General features: G+C 38.3%; 1 protein-coding gene across 1 annotated transcript in view; it reads left to right on the top strand.

The window, feature by feature from the left end:
- The window catches only part of GABRA3 (gamma-aminobutyric acid type A receptor subunit alpha3), a 236,603-nt gene that overhangs the window by 130,909 nt on the left and 80,006 nt on the right, over positions 1–25,688 (top strand). Inside the window, exon 4 of the mRNA XM_061136473.1 lies at positions 14,406–14,473. Within this exon, the coding sequence (XP_060992456.1) occupies positions 14,406–14,473 (68 nt within the window). The remainder of the gene's footprint in view (positions 1–14,405; positions 14,474–25,688) is intronic.

Raw genomic sequence — 25,688 nt, 5'->3', positions numbered from 1 at the left:
GGGCTCTGTATCAACGTAGAGGGGTGAGATGGGGAGGGAGATGGGAAGGAGGTTCAGGAGGGTGGGGACATATGTATACCTGTGGCTGATTCATGTTGAAGTTTGACAGAAAACAAAATTCTGTAAAGCAATTATTCTTCAATTAAAAAATAAACTAATAAAAAAAAGAGTACTGAAAAAAGCTATAACTATTTCAAAGCTGAATATCAACTTAGAGGATGGTTCTTCATAAGAAAATTAAAAAGAGCAGATGATGGCTAATACTGATGGAAAAATATGGAAGTTTTCTGGTTTAACACCAAGATTAAGGAAGGACAGCTTGGCAGGCAGTGTATTTGGAAGATAAAATTCTTAGTGGGGTCAAAAGGATAGGAAAACTGTAACAAAGACATGGGAGGAAAAACTACTTACTTTGAGTTGCAAAGTGAAGGTATCTGATTCCAGGCAGAAAGCCTGGGTTCTGCTCATTTTGACCAGGACCATCACATTAATTTATTCCACAACAAAAGAAATATGACCACATCTCACTTGGAAAATGTTAATCTACAGTGATTGCAAAGGAGTCCTTATTGGAGATTTCTGAGGGAAATAATTTTATTTGCTGAAAGATCCCTATTACAATGCCATTAAGTATACATAAGAGCACATTTCAAACCCCAAGTGGACATACTTGTACATGTCTCTTTGTGCACATAGGTAGGGATTTCTTTTGAATATGGATCTGTCAGTGGAATAACTGGATTATAAAATATACACCTCTCAGTGCCAGCACATATTGCCAAATAGCTTTCCTAAATGGTTGTACCAATTTTTACTCCCCCCGCCCCAACACTGTATGAACTTCTCTTTGTTTCAGTTCTTAACCTATACTCGGTACTGTCGTGCTTTAAAAATTTTGCTGATAGCTGTGAAGTGGTATCTCTCTTTAATTTGCATTTCCCTCATTATCTGGTGATGTTGGATACCTTACATCCATTGGTTTTTCAGTTTCCTTCTTTCATGAATTATGTTTCCTAATTAAGTTAGTACACTTGTAATTGATGCTTATTTGAGGTATGAGGTAGAGATGTACTTTTTATATATGGATAACTTGTAGTCTGGTACATTTTTCATTAGTAAATATTTTTCTCACTGATATATAATGCCTGTCCTCCCATACATCAAGTTTTCATGTATTCATAGGACAGTTTCCAGATATACTGTTCTGTTTCATTAGTTTTGATGTGTAGACTCATTTTAAATGGGGGGGTCTTTATGCTTTTTTCACTTTTGTTTAATTTTAATCAAATTTTATATTTTTAAAACTTAATATGCAACTTACATTCAGTATAATTCACTCTTTGCGGTACACTATCATGTAACTAATAATACAACTCAAATACAAAATAGTTCTATCAACTGGAAAAATCCCCTTATAGCTCTTCTGACAGGTTACTAATGATATTGTGGTTATAAATTGCATTTCCTGATTGCATATTTTCATGTGCTTATTTGCCACCAGTATATTTTTTTTTTGGTTGAAATATCTGTTTAGATGCTTTGCAAAAATTATTGGTTTGTTTTATCCCTTATTACTGTATTTTCAAAGTCTTTTATATATTCTGTGTACAAACCTTTGTTAGAAATGTGAAATGAAAATATTTCTTCAGTTTTTGACTTGCCCTTTTATTCTTTTAATAGCATCTTTGAAAAAGAGAAGTTTTAAATTTTGATGAGTCTAAATGCAATAATTTGTTCTTTTATAGTTTTTGACTTTTATGTTCTATCTAAAAAAACATTTTGCATGACCCAAGTTCATGGACATTTTCTATATTTTTTTCTAGAAATTTTATAGTCTTATGTTTTACATTTAGATCTAAGATCTATTTTGAGTTAAACTTTGTATAAGGTGTGATGTAAGGATTTGACTTCATATTTTAGCATATGGCTAGCCAATGTTTCCAGCACAACTTATTGAAAAGGCTGTATTTTCTACACTGCATTATAAACACTGTTGAGAATCAATTGACCATATAAGTCTGGCCATATTTTTTAACACAGTACTTTGTTCCATTGATTGATGTGTATTGTTTGACTGTTTTGATCAATGTATGTTTATAGTAACTCTTGAAACACTGAAATCCTATAATGGAGTCCTCCAAATTAAGAACACACTAAAAAAATTAGTTTTGGCAATTTTATTTAGCTCTGTTGCCTTTCCATATAAATTTTAGAATCAGCTCATGAATTTCTTAAAAAATACCCTAGATTTTATTTAGGACTGTGTTTAATTTATAGATTTGTTTAGGGAGAATTAACTCTGCCTTATCTTTCACTTCTCATTTCTAGTGTGTGTTAAGCCCTGGGCCTATGTGGGAACTTATCAATCCCTTGGTATATGCTGGAACTTTATAAAAATCTTTATTCACCCAAGTATCTCCTTTTCTAAACTTTTTCTTCTCAGACTTTTCAGTCTATTGTTTGTCTCAACTGTTTACCCCTAGCTTCAGGCTACTGCTGTCAATATTTTTGTCTTCAAATGCTTTTGGCTATGCCTCTCAGGAAGCCGCCACAGCTCTGGGAATGCTCCCAGTTGAGTGAAACAAAGGTAAGCCATTGCATCCCTCTTTGAGGGAGCTGCCATTCAGGTCAAAACCCTTAACCACAATTTTTTGAGAATAAGATTTTTATTATTCCTTCAGGCAATGGGAACCTGTAACAGGAGTGTGGGCTGACATCTTTATGGCTGCAGTAGCAGTTTTCTTCATCACGTATTCCCTTGGTGGTTATAAGTTTTTTACTAGATTGTAGAGTTCTGTAAAAGTTGATTCTTACAGTTTTCTCAAGCTTCTTAATTGTTTTTATGGAGAGACAAAACCCTGAAGTTCCTAACTCTGCCTCTTTTGGTGATATTACTCTTCTGTTTTTCCTGATACTCATAGATTTTGTCTTTTCTTTTTGGTTTTTGTAAAGTCTGGCTAGAGTTTTGTATATTTTTCCATTATTTTCAAGGAGCCAGTTTTTAATTTCACTGATTTTCTCAATCATTTTTCTATTTTTGATTCTACTTGTTTCATTTTTAGTTTCTTTTTTTTATATATATTTCTAGTTCTTGAGATGGAATCTTACGTTTTGAATTTTTAGAGTCTTCTTTTTCCTGGACATTCAGTGTTATAAATTTCCCTCTATGTATTTCTCTGTGAGCATCCCACAGGTTTGATGTGTTGTGTTTTTATTTTTATTGAGTTCACTATATTTTGAAACATCACTTGTGACTTCTTTCTTGATCCATGGGTTATTTAAAAGATTGTTCTTTAATTTCCAAATATTAGGAAAGTTACCAGATATTTTTCTATATTAATTACTATTTTTATTCTTTGATGGTCACTGATCATAGTCTATATGACTTCAATTCTTCTAAATTTGTTAAAACTTGTTTTATGGGATATCTTGGTGAATGTTCCAGTGTCCTTGAAAAAGATTGGGTATTCTTCTTTTGGGGGTAGAGTGTTGTATAAATATCATTTAGGTGACATTAGTCGAAAATATTGTTTAGGTCTTCCATGTATTACTAGTTTTGTCCGTACACATTCTATCAGTTGCTAAAAGAGGAATGTTGCAGTGTCCAACAATAATATTGGATTTGTATATTTCCTATTTGAATTCCATCAGTTTTTGTGTCATATATTTTGAAGCTCCATTGTTGGATATCACAGTTAGCCTCATAATATCTTACTTGTGATTGAATTATGTAAATCCCCTGTTATGTTCGGTAATTTTCCTTGTTCTATAGTATGTTTCTTTGATTTTAATATAGCCACCACATCTCTCTTTTGATTAGTGTTTACAATGCATATATTTTCCATTCTTTTACTTTTAATATATTTATATCTTTATAATTCAAAGTGGACTTCCTGTACACAGAATATGGTTGACTCTTTTTTTTCCCCCCAACCTGACAATCTCTGGCTTTGTATGTTTAGACCACCTACAGTTAATGTATTTATTGACATAGTTGTGCTTAGATTCATCATTTTATTATTTATTTGTCCCCTCTGTTTTTATGCTAATATATTTTCCTTTTTCTGATTTTTGAAGTATTTGAATATCTTTATTTTATTGATTGCCTTTTTAGAAATATTTCTTTGTGAGATTCATTGGTTGCTATAGGGATTGCAATCTTCACAGCTGAGATTTGACACTCTTCTTAGAATTAATATTGTTCCACTTATAGTAAAGTGTGTAGCCTTATAACAGTATACATCCATTTCCCATCTAAATGACCTTTATATTATGGATGTCTTAACTATTTTATCAACAGCTCATTAAAAGCCCCATGAGACAATGTTTGAATTTTTTTCCTTCAGCAGTCATAACTATTTTAAAGAGCTTAAGAATGAAAAATGTTTTTATATATATCCAGAACTTCCATTTCTGTTGTTCTTACTTTATTCCTGACAATCAAATTTCCTCCTGGTATTATTTCCCTTAAGCCTGAAGAATTTCTGTAGAATTCCTATGGAATAAGTCTGCTGGTAGCAAATTCCCATGTCTTTTTAAATCTGAGAATGTCTCCTGAAGCTTATTTTTATTGGACATAGAATTCTGAGGTTAACAGCTGTTTTCTATAAGCATATTAAAGATTCTGTTTCACTACTGTCTGTGAATTGATGATATATCTTCAGTCTTTCAAGTAATTATTCCCCTTCACAGACTGTGTTATTTTCTAATAGCTTCCTTTAAGATTTTTCTTCATCTTTGGTATTTAGCAGTTTGATTATGATATGTCTAAGCAATCTTTTCTTATTTTTCATTCTTTTCTGTTTGGAGTCTGTAGAATAGTTTGTTTCTGTAAACTTGTGTGTTGTACCAAACTTGAAAAGTTTCTGAGCACTATTTCTTCAAGTATATTTTTTCTTTACTAGTTTGTTTCCCCCACTGCCTCTTGAATTCAAGTGCTCTATGTGTTGGAGAGTATCATATTGTTCAGCATACCCCTGAGGTTCTTTTGATATTTTTTTCAGACATTTTTGTTGCTGTTCTTCACATTGGATAATTTCTATCACTAAAATTCACTAACTTTTTCCTTTGTCATCTCTGTTCTGCTCTTGAGTCCATCCAGTGAATGTTTTTATTTTGGTGACTGCATTTTTCATTTCTCAATTTTCAAATTGGTTATTTTTATATTTCCTAATTTTTCTGTGAGAACGACATCTTTCTGTTTATTTTAAATGTATTTTAATTTACCTCATGGAACTTAGTTATAATTGCCAGTTAAAAATCTTTGAAATTTTCAGCATCTGAATTGTGTTATATTTGACCTTTGTTGATTGTCTTTTCCCTTCAGAATTGGTAATATTTTTCTAGTTCTTTCTAAGTAAAATAATGCTGAATTATATTCTAGACATTTTGACTCATATTATGTGGAGCCTCAGCCTTGTCATGATGCTTTGGAGAATGTTGATTTTTTTTCTTGTTTGTTTTAGCAGAGAATCAACTTGGTTAAGCAGCAAGGTCTGCCTTGCTTTCTGTGGGTGGTGATACCCAGATCTTTACATTTTCAAGGCCTTTGCTATACTGAACTTGGTGTATCTCACACATGTTACGACTGAGGGGATAGTCCCAAGGCTTGGGCTCTGGATTATATATTATTACATTCATAATTCAGTTATCAAAATTTTTGCTATGTGGCTTTGAGTCTGTCCTATACTTATGCACCTCAGGATTAGTGTGAAATTTTGTGTGAAATCATAGTGTACTTGTCAAAACCTTTGGGTTTTGGGTCTGTCCTTGGGTCTGTCCTAGGGGCATGTTGTTGTTGTTCAGTTGCTAAGTCCTGTCCAACTCTTTGCAACTCCATGGACTGCAGCATGCCAGGCTTCCCTGTCCTCCACCATCTCCCACAGTTTGCTTAAATTCATACCCATTGAGTCAGTGATGCTATCCAACCATCTCATCCTCTGTTGCCCCCTTCTCCTGCCTTCAACCTTTTCCAGCATCAGGGTGGGAATTTTTCCAATGAGTTCACTCTTCCCATCAGGTGGCCAAAATATTGGAGCTTTAGCTTCAGCGTCAGGCCTTCCAATGAATGTTCAGGATTCATTTCCTCTGTTCTTAAGGGTAAACCTATGTTTTTTGAGGGAAGACTTATTGGATCTTCTTGTTTAACCCTCTGTACTTTGGGATTCCCCATACTCTCTGGTCTGCAGTTGCCTTTTCCCCTGATTCTCTGGTAGGACAGATGTTTTTTGTCAGGAGTTTTGGCTGTTTGTGCCACTATCCCACTATGCAGCTTTGCCTTTGAGGCAGAACTACAAGAGAAAAGAAGAAGAGAAAAAAAAACAGGAAACGTATTTCCCTGTGGTTGCTTCTCCAAGTTTTGATTCCCTTTCGTAAACCACCTGTTCTTTTTTACTTTTCAGAGTGCATGGGTAGTTGCTTTTATATTTTATCCAGAAATTTTATTTATAATCAGTGGGAAAGAAAGGCTGTAATGCTGTTACTCCACTATGCCGAAAACCAGTTTAACTTTGTTTGAATTTTTGTTTTTCACCTTCTTTTTCTTACTGTCTTGTGCTTGTATAATATTGTACTTCCAATTTCTCCTTTTGTACAGAGAAATATTTTAGTTTCTTTACTCCACCTCTTCTTTTCAGACCAGAACTCTGGCTTCAATATTGCGTACATCTTTGATTTATTTCTGTTACATGACATTTTGATCTTTTATCTGAAATGATTATATCTTTTATGTTTTATATCTCATTGTTGTGTGTTTATTACCTGTGCCATCTTATCTGGAAGTTCCAAACAATAAGAACGACAGTATAAGTCCCTCTGGTAGCCTCTTTTAATCGATTATGGCCAATGTTTGTAGTGTTGGAATCATAACAAAATCGATCCCATTTTTTACAGATAAAGAAACTAAGGTATAGTTAACTTGAGGTTGGGCCATGATTAACCCAAGTTTCCAGATTCCAATACCAATGTTTTTACCATTTATTAATTTTATGCATAAGGTCAAAATCAGTAGGCCCTGGAAAAATATCAGAGTGACCTTGTAACACTTTAGAATATTTCAGCTGTTTTAAAAATTCTATTGCTTTCCCCCTGGCTTTCAGCTTGTTCTGGCTTAAGGATGTGCCTCTAGAGTGGAGAGCACATTGTGTAGTCATTCTCCAACTTATTTCTTGGTCATTATTTGGGCACTGCTTCTGCTTCCCTCTCTAAATTTCTCATAATTTTGCCCCAAGGAAATCCTACTGGCTCTTGGGAGTGGCCTCTATTTTCAGCAAACGGTTATGAACCACTGAAGGGACTTCTGTCTGATGGTTTTATTTGTTCCATGCCTGTTACAGAAGAGAGGACCAGTGGCAAAAGCAAGAAATAAGCACCAATGTAGTACAGAAAGGGGTAGGGAAAAAATAATTAATATCCAGGGTTTGGCCCATGTAAAGAAAATACTCAAATGGTATTTTGACTTTTCTCAAAACTGGTTACAGTTCTCAGTGCTTCTAGTGGCATTAATGGAAGGACATTCCTACAGTATCTTTGCCCTCCAGCCTCCCTTGTGATAGGCTTGTTGTTGTTCAGTCCCTAAGTCATGTCCGACACATTGCAACCCCATGGACTGCAGCATACCAGGCTTCCCTGTCCTTCACGTCTCCCAGAATTTGCTCAAATTCATATCCATTGAGTCAGTGATGCTATCTAACCATCTCATCCTCTGCCCCTCTCTTCTCTTTTTGCCTTCAGTCTTTCCCAGCATCAGGGTCTTTTCCGGTGAGTCAACTCTCTGCCTCAGGTGGCCAAAGTATTGGGGCTTCAGCTTCAGCATCAGTCTTTCCAATGAATATCCAGGCTTGATTTCCTTTAGGATGGACTGGTTTGATATTTTTGCCATCCAAAGGACTCTCAAGAGTCTTCCCCGTCACCACAACTTGAAAGCATCAATTACTGGCACTCGGCCTTCTTTATGGTTCAGCTCTCACATACATACATGACTCCTGGAAAAACCATAGCTTTGACTAGACAGACTTTTGTTGGCAAAGTGATGTCTCTGCTTTTTAATACACTGTCTAGGTTTGTCATGGTTTTCTTTTCAAGGACCAAGCGTCTTAATTTTATGGCTGCAGTCACCATTCACAATGATTTTGGAGCCCAAGAAAATAAATAAAATCTGTCAGTGTTTCCACTTTTTCCCCTTCTATTTCCCCTTCTATTCTATCCCCTTCTAAAATGAAGGGGCTGGATGCCATGAAGGCAATACTTGGATTTGTAGCTCCAGAGAAAATAAGAACAGTTGTGTGTTCTATATTACCTTTGTGAGCATCAAGATTCTAGCAATAGTAGAGTTAATGAGAACCCACAGTTGTTAAGTTGGTAGTGATTGTAGTCTCTTAAATCTTGTGGTATTTCTTACTGATGTTTTGTTATAAACATATGTTGCATGCAGCTAGCTATTAAGAGTTGCTGTACATCCCAAGTGTCAGACACTAGATGGAGTAGCATAAACGTAGTGTTAGACCTCTAGCCTACCAAATGTCAAAAGTTATGGGCTATGCCCAAACACTCTGCAAAAGGGGTATTACTCAACTGCAGTGTTTAGATTAGAGCTTAGGATCTCTAACACAGACTTTTGTTATCTCTGCTTCCCTAAACCGTCTGTTTGTGATTCCTCTGAAGAGCTTATTGGTGATTAATGCTGTTGGGAGAGGGAGGGGTGTGTCACTGAGTACTTACAGTATCTCTGTCCCCAAGGATTATCAAAGAGAAACAAAAAGGCCATTAACAGAACAGAGCACTCCAACTCTCAGATCTCTGAGAGCCTGTCCATAAGTCACTGTAGCCCACTCCCTAAATCCATGTTGCTAGCAGATCCACTAGTCACATGGGAACTCATTTCTCGTAGGGTAGTCTCTCCTCACAATGAAAAGCATGCACAACAAGAAGCAATTATTCTCTAAAATTTCCAGTGATACGGAAGTAAGAATACAGAAAAGTCAGGGCTTTGTTCTTTTAGTCAAAGTCCCAGTCCTTAAAACCTCACTATTCTCAGAAAGACTGTTACTGGGAAGAATGAAAGAGTCCATCATAGCCTATAATGAAATAAAGGGGGTATGGTTGGCTTTTGTTCATATCATTCATTTTATAATCCTGTCCCTAATAGAACTGTGACAGTTTCATCATAAAACATATTTCAGAGTGCCAGCTAGAAAAAAAAAAAATTAGACCCAAGCCAGAGGAAAGTGAATGGGGAAAGTAAGGGTGCTTAAAATCATGACATGGAAAGGAATAAAAAGATCAGACTTAGGGGTAGCATGATCAACTTTTTTCAATCACTGAAAGTCTTTAAGTCTCAAAAGAACAAGAAGCAGACTTTGTTGAATGGATCCAAAGGGCAGTACTAAGACAAATGTTTATGTGTGTGCTGGAGTGGAGAAGCTAGAGTTGGGGAACCTACTCTGGTTTGTGCTCAAAGAAGAAAATTCACAGCTTATTGGGGATCTATTTTAATTCAAACAAGGAAATACAGTTTGTTGTGAGATGACAGTGGGTAAAGAATCGCCTGCAATGCAGGAGACTCAGGACACGTGTGTTCAATCTCTGGGTCGGGAAGATACCCTGGAGGAGGAAATGGCAACCCACTCCAGTATTCTTGCCTGGGAAATCCCATAGACAGAGGAGTCTAGTGGGTTACATTGCATGGGGTCTCAAAGAGTCAGACACAACTGAGCGACTAAGCACACAGCACACACATGAGCCTCATAGTTAACATAAACAGAGTGATCACTTGCTTATCTTTACTCTTTCAGATCAAAAGCAAGTTGGAATGACATTAGGAACTGGTTGATAAGTTCCCCACCAATGGGAGTACTGCTGAGGGCTAAAGGCATGTGTGTTTATATAAATATAAATTTCAAGTTTATATTTTACTTCCAATTTATTTTATTGAAATTTTACTTCCAATACCACAGTAAATTTGCAAAAGGAAAAGATAATTCTGTTCACCTTTAGTTTCAGGAGGTAATATTTGAAGGAAATTAGATCTTCAAAGTAATTTAAAAAGAGCCAAGGAATGTAGAAAATATTTGTTTAAAAATAAGAAAGAATTCCACTCATTTCCCAATTAAATCATGTCTTACATTTGAAAAATGAGAAGGCTGTCAACAGGGGCTAGACTATGAATTGTAGCCCTCACCAACTTTAGTCTAATTCACCGGTCTTTTCATTTAATTAAATGAAATAGCAAACTTCTAATCATTCCTTCACACAGAGGAGCTGGAGCGGTGGGTGGATGCTCTTCTTTGTCTGGAATTGAGGACCTTAGACTTGTGGGTGAGTTCTGTGTCCGCCTGGCCTGTGGGTGGCTCATGTGGCCTCGCCTCTGGAATAGTATTAAGCTGCAGCAGCAGCTAACATATAGTGAGCACTGGATTTGTTCTAAATACTGGTCTCAATACTGTCTCCTTAAATCCTCAGAGCAATTCTGAAATACATGGTATCATAATCCCAATTTTCCAGATGAAGAAACCGGCATAACAAAGTTAAGTGACAAAAGGCACACAAAGAATAGATGACAGAACCTAAATTCAGGTCCAGTTAGTGATGCTTTTAATCACTGTACAATACTTCTGCAGGGTACTTCTGTGTGTTGTCACATATACTGCTCCAAAGCACCTAGATTTCCTAGTCAAAAGATGGGATTTAGTAATTGGGGCTTTGTGGTCCCTGTATGGGACACTGAAGAAATGTCAAATGTCCATGTGTTTACCTGGTCTTACAGTAGAGGACTAGAGATCTAAGGATGGTAACATAAATTCAGAGCCCTCCGTCACTTGTGCTGCCATGATGCAAGTGACAATCCCTATCTTCATACCCTACTCCTTGAGAGATTTCTGGCTTCTTTGGTGACAAGAGTGTTACTTCTCTTTTTCTTTTAACATTTTTCTCTTGCTTTGTCTTTCTTTAGTGCTGTTAGCTCTTGCTATCTCTTGCTGTCTAACTCTGTTTTAATTTCCTCTTCTCACTCTTGTTATTCATCCTTTCTATTCTGCTTTTCCCTCCAATCAGATTCTAATTACCTTCCTCCCTCCCCTCTCTTTTTCTTTCTTTCTTTTTCCCCCCTCCTTTACCTCCCCTTCATTTAGTATCACTTCCCCTAATTCTCTTATCTACCAGATCCTTTCAAAATGGGACTGAAATAGAGAAAGAATGAATTTGTGTCCACTGTACTAGATAGACCAAACTTCCCAAGTCTTTCCCTGCTTCCAAGTCAGAGAAAGTTCTGAAGCTTGGCTGAGACCTAATTCATTGGGAAAGCAGCCTCTTCTTAGCAATCAATGGGTGGAAGAGAGGTTACCAGTAACGGGGGGAACTGATGTTAGGTTGGTGCTTATCAGTTGCCAGGGAAAGCAGTAGAGGGGTGCACCCCTCACTGCCACTGTGATAAATCATCATAGTGGAGATAGTTCTGATCTTAAGATTAGATCAGTCACTAACTGAGGCCAGAAGTGGGTACATAGGCATTTACTGATCAGCCTCTATGACTAAGAGGGAAGGTCAGTCATGGGACTGGGCTGTAGGTGAAGCAGAGACTGGTCCAGCAGGGGGATGTACAGAGAGCAAGAGAACAGCCATCTTGAGTGGCCTGATCATACTGACCTCGTACCTTCTTCGGGCAGCAGAAAAAACTTGCCTTTTGCTACCATTGGACACTTTTAGTCACATGCTTTTTGCACTATCAGAGTTCCTAGTCAGAGCAGAGAGAAAATTCAAATGTGTTTGGTTACAAACCTCCTGTAAAAGAGAAAAGTCAAAAGGAAAAAAGATCTTAAGGCATTCAGAAAGTCAGGCCCAGATCCAGAATGTAAGCCTTCCTATCCCAGCCCAAGACTCTTCTTTTCTACCTACAGTGACTCCACTGTCCTCTTGGAACTAGACCAGTCTCCTGACTTTATCACTAGTGATTGTCTTCTCCTTTTTCTTTTATAGTATGAGTGCCTGTTTTTAATCTGCATAAGTATCTTGTGTGCTAGGTTGCTTCAATTGTGTCCAACTCTTTGTGGCCCTATGGACTGTAGCCACCCAGGCTCCTCTGTCTATGGGATTTCCCAGGCAAGAATACTGGAGTTGGTTGTCATGCCCTACTCCAGGGGATCTCCCCAACCCAAGGATCAAATGGGCATCTTACATCTCCTGCATTGATAGGCAGATTCTTTACCACTGAGCCACCTGGGAAGCCCACTTTTACAATTAAATTGGTTTAGAAAGTTGTTCTGTGTCTAACTATGTCCTGCCTGGAATATTGGATTCAACTGTAATTGTGATCTCTCCCATTAATTAATTGTGTTTTATGTACTTTGGGGTAGGGCAATGTTTCTACAGCCAGTGAATGTGGCAGTGTATCTGAAGGGACAAATCTTTAGGGGGTAGCTTATTGATTCTGAAGTATTGTCTCTTGTCCTTGAAGCACAGAAATAGGGGGAAGACTGTGCTCTAAATGAAAGCCCAAATGCTTAAAATACAACTCTAGTTTGAGACATGTTATTTGCTGAATAAGCTTGGAAGTAAATTGTGTATTTTGGTGAATTGACTATATCTTTGATGATTATTAAATGATACTCATAGTCTCTTTTGAAAATGGAATGTTTGTGAATGCGTGCAGTAGCCTTGAGTACACTATGTGCCTGTATAGGGGAACAATGTATTAAGCCTAAGGGATGGCTCTGGAAAATGGGAAGTCAACAAGATATAAAGTACATCTGGGCTAGGACCCAGGGCTGGATGGATATAGTAAACATGCTATAAATGGAGTTGCTTTGTCCATTACCTTTCCATGAGGTAGAAGAAATAGTGTAATATACAGCACAGGGACTATAACCAATATTTTATAATAACTTTAAATGGAGTATAATCTATAAAATATTGAATTGCAATATTGTACCCTTAAGACAAACATAATATTTTAAATCAACTATAGTTCAATTAAAAAAGGAAATATAAATTTTAAAATTAAGAAAATAGTGCCACTTACTGCAGTAACCAACCTGATTATCAAGTCCTATGTGGGCTTTATGTGTATTAGCTGTGCTACTGGCATGTGCTGCTGGGGTCAGGTATGCTGGGCTGGAGGGAACTTCAGGTGGCTCAGACAGTAAAGAACCTGCCTGCAATGTGGGAGACCTGAGTTCAGTCCCTCAGTCGGGAAGATCCCCTGGAAAAGGAAATGGCAACCCACTGCAGTATCCTTGCCTGGAGAATCCCATGGACAGAGGAGCTTGGCGGGCTACAGTCCATGGGGTTGCAGAGTCAAACACGACTGAGTGACTAACACTTTCACTTTCATGCTGGACTGGAGTGAGCCTTGCTTGAGTTAACTGTAATGATGAGGTGTTTGGTAGGGTCTCGTTGACTTTGCGAAGCTGAAGAAGGCTACCCTGTGCTCTGTTTGAGGTATGTTGGTGTGGGTTGGCTGCAATGAGGTAAGTGGGGCTGACAGAAGGAGGAAAAGGGAAACTTAGCGGTGCAGTCATTTCACTTGTCTGAGTATCATTTTCCAACTTGGCAAATATATATGTGATACGATTCATCCATTAATACCAAAAATGTTCAGTGAGCACTTTCTGAGTAACAGACTCCTTTTCTATGTACTGAGTACACAGAGGTAACAAAACAGGAACACTGCCCTTTAGGAGCTCTTGGGTTTTGTGGGAAGGCAGACAAGTAAACAGACAGTTACAATGGAAAAATGCAAAGAGAGTGTATCAGAGGCCATCAGTCATCTCCAAATCTCAGTCACTTAACCCCACAGAAGTTTACTTCTCGTTGATGCAAAATCTATTGTAGATCCAGGCAACTCTCCAGGGCACTTGTCCTCCAAGTTCTGGGTCATCATTCCAGGCTGTTTAAGTCTTATAGTAGCTCCATATAAACATATGTTCCCATGATTACCATGGCAGGGAGTGTCTTGCATTGGCCATTAATTGTTCCAAAGGAAGAGACACATATTTTTTCTTCCTATAACCAAAACCAAAACATGTCCTCTCTCTACTTTAAGTGGGCTGGGAAGTGACAGTACAATCATCCTACATCCTGAACATTTGTAACCTACTATAGGTCAGGATAATCCCAGTGTGACATCCCAGCATGTGTGAATGTTGGAGATCTCGAAGGGCTCTGGAGTTTGGGGATTCTGCTCTTACTGTCAATGGTATCTAAATGGATGGACTTTGTTCCTATACTAAGCACATTCTCTGTGAAGAAACAGTACAAATGAGAGTTTTTTGAGGGGTTTTCCTATGATTTTACCAAATATCCTTTCTTAGAAGTAGTAAGTTTGCTATCTTTTGGAGAACAGCACTGGACTCTATGTGAGCTAAGGCAACAGGCTTTCCTAACACTCTGCTTTTCTACTTTCTTTCAACCAGATGCAGTGACTGAAGTGAAGACTGACATCTATGTGACCAGTTTTGGCCCTGTGTCAGACACTGACATGGTAAGTATGGTTTCTGCAAATGTAAAAGTGAAAGATTATGCAACAGGTCAAAGTAAACAAATTGGGTTTTTCCTGTGGCAGGGCCTTGGAGCTATATTCTAAGGAGAAGTCTTGTCTGATGAATTCCCTACCCTCACCATCCTACATTTAACTAAATGCATCTTTTTCCCTGCTTTCCCCGCCTATTCACATATCAAACATATACCACCCCCGTATCAGGAGTACCATTCCCTTCTTTCTACAATGTGTCTTTCAAAATTCAGCTTGGCTCCCTATTCTCAATTAAACTTTCTCTGACCCTCACCCTTTATATTTGGTCCACCACACACAAATTAGCACAAATAGGTCATATGAGAAGGGCAGGTGGTGGAGGACTCTCAGTCTAGCAACTGGTGGTATCATTTAAAAAGTCCACTCCTTGCAAACAAGCATTCATTGGGGAAGTGGACAGACCACAGCGATGCAAACCATTTGGGGGAAGAGTCAAACCTACTTCTAGACACTGGTTCTTCTATAGATGTGAGTAGGTGTAAGGAGGAGGAGAGCTTCAGAGCAGATTCAAGGAATAGGGCAGGGCACAGCAGAACTGGGTTTCCCAGGTGACTCAGTGGTAAAGAATCTGCCTTCCACCATAGATAGTATACATGCTGTTCTTTTGAAATATCCCACCCTCACATTCTCCCACAAAGTTCAAAAGTCTGTTCTGTATTTCTGTGTCTCTTTTTCTGTTTTGCATATAGGGTTATCTATGGTGAAACAGATCACCAGCCCAGGTGGGATGCATGAGACAAGTGCTCCGGCCTGGTGCACTGGGAAGACCCAGAGGAATCGGGTGGAGAGGGAGGTGGGAGGGGGGATCGGGATTGGGAATACATGTAAATCCATGGCTGATTCATATCAATGTATGACAAAACCCACTGGAAAAAAAATAATAATAATAATAAAAATTAAAAAAAAAAAAAAAAAAAAAGAATCCGCCTTCCAATGGGAACGCAGGTCCGATCTCTGGGTCGGGAAAATCCCCTAGAGAAGGAAATGGCAACCCACTCCAGTCTTCTTGCCTGGAGAATCCCATGGACAGAGGAGCCTGGTGGACTGCAGTCCTTGGGGTTGCAAAGAGTCGGACACGACTGAGTGACTAAACAATGACTATAGCAGAACTAGCAAGGGGATGATTCTTGAGCCATCTACGAGGACTTCCCCTGCTCCTACCTTTTTCCCTTGCTGCCAAAGTAAAGAATGCAGTGGAGAGTTCAGACATGAGACCCTGTCATAATGGAGGACCTGATAAATACCTACTTCAGATTCCAAATATTAGATTTTTGAAAGATTATCATGATGCAAAACAAAGAAGCTATTATCTGCTCAGAATGTCTGAAGTTATTAGATGTTCCATAAAGTTTTGTTGAATGAGTGACTTTGGGTTGAAAATTAAAGTCTTAAAATCAGAAAAAATATGTTAAAAAATATGAAATGTCTCTGCTCACTATATAGATATTTTTCTTTATCTTCAGTGGGACTACTAGTTAGCTGATTTAGATCTTTTGGGTAAACACGAAAGGTTGTGTAGTGTCATGATAGTTTTTCCTACAGATAATGCGGAGCCATTATTTTAGAATGATTCATCTGGCAGTCTGTACAGGATGAACTACGAGGGGGAAAAGATTGGGGGCAAAGAAGTGGTTTAGGCATGTCTTTACCTGGGTCTTCCTTCAATCAGGCAAGGTGTAGGAGTCAACTGGAGAAACAAGTTAGTTCTCAGGAGAGGAAGTCATACGTGGTTGTGAGACCAGACAGGGGGATAACCAAATTCTCCAGGTAGGTGCAGCTCTCTTTTATATTGCTGGGTATTAGTGGTTGATTAATAATTTCATAAGAAAGCAACTGTAGCTACTCTTTGAACACACACACATACACATACTCACTTTCTCTTATGAATCTACATCCATTAATACATTGAGGCAAAATAAGAAAGTTTATGCAGAATTAAAAAAAGAAGCAAAACAGCTTACACACCACCCCAGGCACTCCACAGACACACATGTACAAACAGATACCCCAATTCTGAGATACTACAGAAATATTCACATAGCCCCTGCCCAAACCAGCTTGTCTCCCTGCTCTTTTCCCACCCAAGCAGGCACACAAGGGTGTGCATAGGCTCTGGAGACCCTTCAAGCAATCCAGACGTTTTATCTTCTGAAGTTTCATCTTCCACTTGTTTGTCCCCAGCACTGGCCCATGATTAAGCAGAAATAACAGAATGGTCCTTTCCTGATAGAACAACCTTTGGTCAAATACATTTCAGGTTATTTTTAGCTGAACTTCCATCCTATCACAAGGCAGAATAGCTATGATCAATCTGGCTAGGAAACAAATTTCTGGTGTTTTAAAAATTTTCTTCTTCCTGTACTACTTAATAGACTGTGGCAATTGTGGCAGGATCAGGGATGACTTCGGATGAAACATCAGATAGTCGTGTGACTTTAGCAGTTAATTGAATCAAGAAAGCAAGCTCCTCTGAGCCCACAGACTACTTGGTAAAGTAAATGAAAATTAGGGCTAGCTAGCTGGGTTCTTGACTTTCCTCCACTCAAACAGGGAGCTTTGGTGCCTAAGAATTGTCTAAGGAAATAGAGATAGTCTTTTGTTCACAAAGGGGGAAAGTTGTGGTGGCAGTTTGAGCACTGAACCAGCACCAGCCACAACCCTTTGTAGCCATTGTGCTCCTTGGTCAAACACTGCCCTCCACAGACATTGAGCCTGAGTTTGGCAGTTCAATGAAGAGTCATGTCTGTTTTGTCGATCTCAGTACCACCAGTGCCTAACTTGGTGTTCATCAGTTGGCAGACTCTCAATTATTTGTTAAATTTAAGAATGAATGAGATGGAACAAATTAAATTTGAGGGGAAAATAATGACTGTGTTCCTCCACTTGGATGAAAGTTCTTCAAAGGCAGAACATATGTCAAATACATTTCTTTTTATTTTTTTTGAAGTAAAGACTTACCAAGAATTTTATTTTTAAGTAGAGGAAAACAAACCTAACCCCAACATATAAATACTATTAAAAGACAATCATTTATGTTTATATCTAATTTTTTTTCATTTATTTATTTTAATTGGAGTCTAATTACTTTACAATATTGTAGTGGTTTTTGCCATACATTGACATGAATCAGCCATGGATTTACATGTGTTCCCCATCCTGAACCCCCCTCCCACCTCTCTTCCCATCCCATCCCTCAGGGTCATCCCAGTGCACCAACCCTGAGCACCCTGTCTCATGCATTGAACCTAGACTGGTGATCTGTTTCACATATGATAATATACATGTTTCAATGCTATTCTCTCAAATCATCCCACCCTCACTTCCCACAGAGTCCAAAAGACTGTTCTATACATCTGTGTCTCTTTTGCTGTCTTGCATATCGGGTCATTGTTACCATCTTTCTGAATTCCATATATATACATTAGTATACTGTATTGGTGTTTTTCTTTCTGGCTGACTTCACTCTGTATAATAGGCTCCAGTTTCATCCACCTCATTAGAACTGATTCAAATGTATTCTTTTTAATGGCTGCATGATATTCCAGTGTGTATATGTACCACAGCTTTCTTATCCATTCATCTGCCGATGGACATCTAGGTTGCTTCCATGTCCTGGCTATTATAAACAGTGCTGCAATGAACACTGGGGTACATGTGTCACTTTCAATTCTGGTTTCTTTGGTGTGTATGCCCAGCAGTGGGATTGCTGGGTCACATGGCAGTTCTATTTCCAGTTTTTTTTTAAGGAATCTCCACACTGTTCTCCATAATGGCTGTACTAGTTTGCATTCCCACCAACAGTGTAAGAGGGTTCCTTTTTCTCCACACCCTCTCCAGCATTTATTGCTTGTAGACTTTTGGATAGCAGCCATCCTGACTGGCATGAAATGGTACCTCATTGTGATTTTGATTTGCATTTCTCTGATAATGAGTGATGTTGAGCATCTTTTCATGTGTTTGTTAGCCATCTGTATGTCTTCTTTGGAGAAATGACTGTTTAGTTCTTTGGCCCATTTTTTGATTGGGTCTTTTATTTTTCTGGAATTGAGCTGCAGGAGCTGCTTGTATATCAAATACATTTCTATCTCTTGCACCCATCACAGAACCTGCCACAACTCATCTGTGTTTGCTGAGGTGATATGAAATATTAGTAGCAGGGCCTGCAAATAAAGAATGAAAGCAGCTTTTTTTTTTTTTTCATGAGATGCTATTGAGTAGCAAGACTAGTAAGTCAATGATTAATGAATGACTCTAACCTTTGGGCACAAGTTTTGATGACTTCTCCATCTATGAAAATAAGGAGCTATGATGAAAGAAAATTGTACAGAGATGAAAATTGAAGAGTGGTAGATGTTTCTAATGGGAAAGTCTGGGAAAGAAAGAAATAATGCAGAGTACAAGACAGAATTTGGCAGCTGGTTATAATGGGAACTTTGCAAGCATTATGAATAAAAACATGTGTAGCATTTGTAGCAAATGAAGCTGGATGATCACACAATACATAGTTTTTCAGCAGTAATATTAATCCTGGGTTGATGGTCTCCCAGAAAAGCAAGAGAACAAGGGGTATGATGGCAATTTGAATGAACTGAAGTCATGTGACTGTCTATGATTTTCTATTTTTAGGATATTTTAGACCATTTTCTCAATCAATATATGAAAAGATGGTGGAGATGGCAATGACAGGGAGGTTTAATGAAAAATACAGTTTCATTTCTACTTGTCTCGCAAATTGAATCTGTCTATTCCTTACCAGTGAGCAGTGGTTCTTGACCAATGGTGGTTTTCCCTGGTCTCTCAAGATCCTCTGAATTAGAATGAAGAAAAAGTGGGATGCTGGCTTAACAATGGTAGGGTATTCATATGGGCATGATTGGAAAGGAAAGTATAAAGTTAACAGCTAAATTTTTTAAAATTTATTTATTTTTAATTTAAGGGTAATTGCTTTACAGTATTGTATTGGTTTCTGTCATACATCAACATGAATCAGCTATAGGTAGACATATGTACCCTCCCTCTTGGACCTCCCTCCCACCATCCACCCCATTCCAACAGCTAATATGTTTAAAGAGAGTTAGCTATTAAATGTTCTCAACACACACACATGCATGCACATACATAAACAGTGACTACGTGAAGTGATAGGTATGTTAATTTGATTGTGGTAATCATTTCACAATGTATATATTAAATCATCATGTCATGGACCTTTAAAAATCACATCATATAACCAAAATATGCAATTTTTATTTGTCAATCAGGCCTCAATAATCTGGGAGAAACTTCCTAGTCTATATAGTGGACAGCCAGGTAATGATGAAAGTAGACAATACAGTAACAGAATTAACCATCTAGCTTAACCAAAATAAACTAATTTATTTAAAAAATGGAGGCATGGGAAATGAGGACCCATAAGATATATTATAATCATAATTCTTTATAACAGATTCAGGTGACATACATTTTAGTTGGACTTCTGTTTATGAAAGTCATGCAGAGTTACCAAAGTATCAAAAGACTGCATGGGAAAAAAATGGTGTTAAGTAAAAAGAAAGTCCACATAGGGACTTTTTTCCTGTGGTAGTGGGCTTGAAATTATTGGACCTGTTTCTTTCCCCAACACTGGAAAAAAGTAGCTGTGTCCACTTCAAGTCCTCCCTTACTGGTGTCCTTATGCATAGAGTGAAGGGGAGCATTTTGAAAGTCTCTTAAGCTGTCAGTTTCCTCTTATTCTATGGTGTACCTATATTCCCAGATGCAACATAGAAAGGAGTTCATTTCTGTAGTGTTTTGCCTAGGAGTCCATGATCATGAATCTCCTGGACTACTTTTTTGTAGACAGGCAGAACACATAAACAATACTAGTAAGACTATTTCAAAGGCTAAATACAACTGAAAGAGGCATGTGGATTATGGTTTTCCAAAATAGAGACTAGAGAGGAGGCAAAGAGTAAAGGGAGGACTCGATGGTCCCAAGACCCTGCTAAAGTTGATCCAGCCATGCACACCCTTTCTGGAAGCCTGCATTGACACACAGCACGGTGTTAGAGAGTTGAAGACATTCAAGCTTCAACACCAAGCCAGAAATTCTTCCCCTTGAGCTTTGTTCATCTCTGAGCAGTGTAGGAAATGTATTAAGTACCTTTCCCAGGAGGCAAACTTGGGCTTATTATGTGGAAGATTTGATTTAAATGCCTCACAAAACAACAGAATTCATTTGTCAATTTGGAGGCAATCATCCTTGGAGAGTATACAAAGGCTCAATTTGCAAGGAAGGAATTGATTGCGTTTCTAGAATGGTCAGGTCAAAATTGAATTGCTTTTAGCCAAAGGTCATGCGATACTTATAGAGCAAATAATTACTATGTGATTTTCCCCAATAGTTTTGACTGTGTAGAGAATAACACATAAAAAAACTGGGTAACCATCACCCAGCTTTTTTAAGCCTGGCCTTCTGCAGTTCACGGGGTCACAAAGTGTCGGACACAATTGAATAACAACAACTTTTTTAAATCTTGAAATTTTTCCTATGTTTCTTTTTCATATTAGAAATATAGTCTTTAAAGATATAAATAAAACCCCTGTGTATCCTCCTGATTCTATTTCTCTCCTTCCCTTCCTCCTTGGAGATAATAATAACCATGAATTTGCTTTTTTTTTTGGCCATTCCAATGCATACTCTAGACCTAAAACTGAGGATATATTTGTTGTTCAGTTGCTAAATTGTGTCCAACTCTTTGCAACCCCATGGACTACAGCACACCAGGCTCCTCTGTCCTCCACTATCACCTGGAGTCTGTTCAAATTCCTGTCCATTGAGTTAGTGATGCTATCTAACCATCTCATCTTTTGCCGCCCCCTTCTCTTTCCCAGAATCAGGGCCTTTTCCAAAGAGTTGGCTCTTTGCATCAGGTGCCCAAAGTATTGGAGCTTCAACACTAGTTCTTCCAACGAATATTCAGGGTTGATTTACTTTAGGATTGACTGGTTTGATCTCCTTGCTGTCCAAGGGACTCTTAAGAGTCTTCTCCAGCACCACAGTTTGAAAGCACCAATTCTTCAGTGCTCAGCCTTCTTTATGGTCCAACTCTGTATATATCACATGAAATAGCAATATCATAATAAATAAAATAATAGTGGTTTTCATGTTTTCTTTTATAATAATTAAAATGTGTCATAGCTTGTTTATCATTTTACAACATATCTTTTACTGTACTGAAAATTATTCTTTTTGACGCTCTTAACCTAGTTCATTTTACTGCTATAGACTTTTAAAGCATATGAATATTTATTCATATTAACACGTTCACTTATCAAGTCAATGTGCATTTAGACTGTTTCCAGCTTTTTGCCTTTAAAAACAATGGTATTTTGCTATTAAAAACAAATATTCTTGTACACATCTTTTTGTGAACACGTTTGAGTTTCTGTAGGGTTGTGTACCTACAGATAACATTTCTGATTTGCAGGGTTTGCAAACATTTCACTTTTTTTTGATAGGGCCAAATAACTCTTGTGATGGGGTTGTACCAATTTCTTATCCTACTAGAAGTGTATGAGCTCCATTTCTCTGCACTTTTGGTAATGATTCATATTGTTGCACTTTGTTTTAGACATTCTGATGTATATGAAATGACATCTAATTGATATTATTTGCATTTTTCTGATGAATTTTGAGGTCAAGCATATTTTTATGTGTTTAGTGGCCAATGTGTACCACTAAAGACAAGATACTTGTTACCACATGGATTAGCAAAAGTAGAAACTCCATGTAGATCCTGTTTTCTCATGCTGCAACTTCTGAATTGAAGTTTCTTGTGGCATTTGTGCTTGGTGAAAACTAGGACATTTAGTTAGAAAAGCTGGGAATTTTGAGTTTTGGCTCAATTTAGGAAGGCAGAACTTATAATACGGGAATTTCTATAAGATATCCTAGAAAGGCCAAACAAATGACTATGGGCAATGATGAATATGACAGATATGCACTCTGTTCTAGTTCTAATTTTCTAAAAAGTATGTGTTTAATTGAACATTTTTCAACTTCTCTTTTGTCTCCTATTAGGATGATTGTGTGATTTTTTTTCTCTTAATCTGTTAAAATGTCTAATTAAATTAACAGGTTTTTCTACTTATGAGGACAACTTTACATTCTCTGAAAGAATAAAACTTGATAATGATGTTTAAAAGATTTTATTTCTTTATTTATTTGACTGTGCTGGGTCTTTGTTGGGAGGGAGGTCAGAGAGGGAGGGGATAGATAGATAGATATAGATATATAGCTGATTTACTTTGTTGTACAGCAGAAACTAATACAACAGCAGAAAAATTCATGCAATATCAATTAGATGTCATTTCATATGGAGTGTTGAATACAAAATTTCATTTTGTAAGTATTTTCACTGTTGTTCAGTTCTAAGTATTTTCTAATATCATTTATGATTTCTTCTTTGTTTCTTGGAAAATTTTTAGTGTGTTTTCTAATTTTCAAATGTAAACCTTTGTTATTAATTTCTAATTAATGCCTAATATTAAAAGAAGATGGCCTGTAGGATATGAAATCTTTCTTGTTTCTTGGACTTGGGTGATTATTTCCTTCCCCATTTTGGGAAGTTTTCAACTATTATCTCCTCAAGTATTTTCTCATGGTCTTTCTTTTTGTCTTCTTCTTTTGGGACTCCTATGAGTCCCAAATGTTGGGGTGTTTAACATTGTCCCAGAGGTCTCTGAGGTTGTCCTCATTTCTTTTCTTTTTTTCTTTTTTCCTCTCTGCTTCGTTTTTCTACCATTCTATCTTCTACCTCACTTATCCTATCTTCTGCCTCCGTTATTCTCCTCTTGGTTCCCTCCAGAGTGTTTTTGATCTCATTTATTGCATTATTCATTATTTATTGACTCTTTTTTATTTCTCCTAGGTCTTTGTTAAACCTTTCTTGCATCTTCTCGATCCTTGTCTCCAGGCTATTTATCCGTAATTCCAATTTGATTTCAAGATTTAGGATCATTTTCACTATCATTATTCTGAATTCTTTATCAGGTAGATTCCCTATCTCTTCCTCTTTTGTTTAGTTTGGGGGGCATTTATCCTGTTTCTTTACCTGCTGGGTATTTCTCTGCCTTTTCATCTTGTTTATATTGCTGCGTTTGGGGTGGCCTTTCCGTATTCTTGCAGTTTGTGGTTCCTCTTTATTTTGGAGGTTCCTTGCTGTGGGTGGGGTTGGACGGGTGCCTTGTCAAGGTTTTCTGTTTAGGGAAGTTTGTGTAAGTTTTCTGGTGGGTGGAGCTGGATTTCTTCTCTCTGGAGTGCAAGAAATGTCCAGTAGTGAGTTTTGAGATGTCAGTGGGTTTGGTGTGACTTTGGGCAGCCTGTATATTGAAGCTCAGGGCTATGTTCCTGTGTTGGTGGAGAATTTGCGTGGTATGTCTTGCTCTGGAACTTGCTGGCTCTTGGGTGGTGCCTGGTTTCAGTGTAGGTATGGAGGCTTTTGGATGAGCTCTTATCAATTAATGTTCCCTGGAGTCAGGAGTTCTCTGGTGTTCTCACGTTTTGAACTTAAGCCTCCTGCCTCTGGATTTCGGTCTTATTCTTACAGTAGCCTCAAGACTTCTCCATCTATACAGCACCAATGATAAAAATCTAGGATAATGATGAAGAGTTTCTCCACAGTGAGGGACACCTGGAGAGGTTCACAGAATTACATGGAGAAAAGAAGAGGGAGGAGGGAGATACAGTGACCAGGAGGAGAGGGGGAATCAAAAGTGGAGAGAGCAGGCTAACCAGTAATCAGTTCCCTATGTGCTCTCCACAGTCTGGACCCCTCAGAGATGTTCATGGAGTTACACAGAGAAGAGAAAAGGGAGGAAGGAGACAGAGGTGACCAGGAGGAGAAAAGGGGGAATCGAGAGGAGAGAGACAGATCCAGTCAGTAATCGGTTCCCTAAGTGTTCTCCACAGCCCGGAACACACAAAGAGATTCACAGAGTTGGGTAGAAAAGAAAAGGGGGATGGGGGAGATAGAGGCGACCTGGTGGAGAAAAAGGAGTCAAATGGGGGAGAGAGCAATCAAGCCAGTAATCACACTCCCAAGTAAAAATGGGTACTGAAGATTGGGTCCTTAAAGGTACAAAATTGATAACAAATACCAAAAAGCAAAGAATAAAAATCTATAGTAGAGGTTAGACTCTCAAAAATACAATATTAAAAAAAAAAACAAAGTCACAAAAATTATAAAATATATATATGAAGTTTGCTTTAAAAATAGGGTCTTTTTTTTGCAAGGTAATAGTTGATTATAAAAATGAAAATTAAAGAAGTAATAGAGGACTTAAAAATAAAAAAATTAAAAATGATAACAGTAAAAATATATCTATGACTTTCTCTGGAGCTGTTGTGGACAGTGTGAGGTCAGTTCAGTTTCAGGTAGTTCCTTGATCGGGCTTATACTTCTCAAGACCTATAGGCCCCTTCCAATGTAGTCGGTGCTAACTACAGGGTTTTAATCTGTTGCACCTGTCACTTCCAGAGCGGTTCCCTCTGTTTATTTTAGCTTCTTCTGTTTGCTGGTCTCTTCAGTGTCTAATTTCTGCCCTGACTCGAGGGGGTGAAGGTGGTCTCTTGTTTAGGCTCACTTGTTCAGTTGTGCCGCGGGGACGGAGGAACACTGCAGACAAATCTCACTGGCGTGTGTGGGGAGCGCTCGCAGTGTCTCAGCTGCACTGGGTTTGCCCCGCTCACGGCGTGTGTGCTTTCATGGCCTGCCCTTCTCAGGCTCTAGGTTGCTCTGCCGGGAACTGTCTGAAGCGGGCCCCGGGTTGTGTGCACTTCCCAGGTCTAAGCCACTCAGGTTCAGCTTCTCGAGTACTCCCCAAAGGCGGAGGCTCGGTTGGGCCTGCGTTTTGTGCCCTTCCCAGGTCCAAGCAGCTCAGGTGACCAGGTGCTTGGCGAGTGCATTCACCCCCAGGTGGGGGGTGCGTCTTCTCCCTCCCCCATCCCAGCCGCTCGGTTTTCTGGGTGTACAATGGGCGTGCCTTCTCAGGTGTGCTGTGTGTCTCTTCTGGGGAGCTGATTGCTGGCTGCAACCCTCCCAGCGGATGTCAACCCTCCAGAATCCCAAGAACTATTGGTTAGCAATGGAGCCTGTTTGCAGTTTGGTAGAAGATGCCTCTC

The sequence above is a fragment of the Dama dama genome, chromosome X (assembly GCF_033118175.1).
Source record: "Dama dama isolate Ldn47 chromosome X, ASM3311817v1, whole genome shotgun sequence".
Taxonomy (NCBI): Eukaryota; Metazoa; Chordata; class Mammalia; order Artiodactyla; family Cervidae; genus Dama; species Dama dama.
This window is presented reverse-complemented; position numbering and strand designations above follow the sequence as displayed.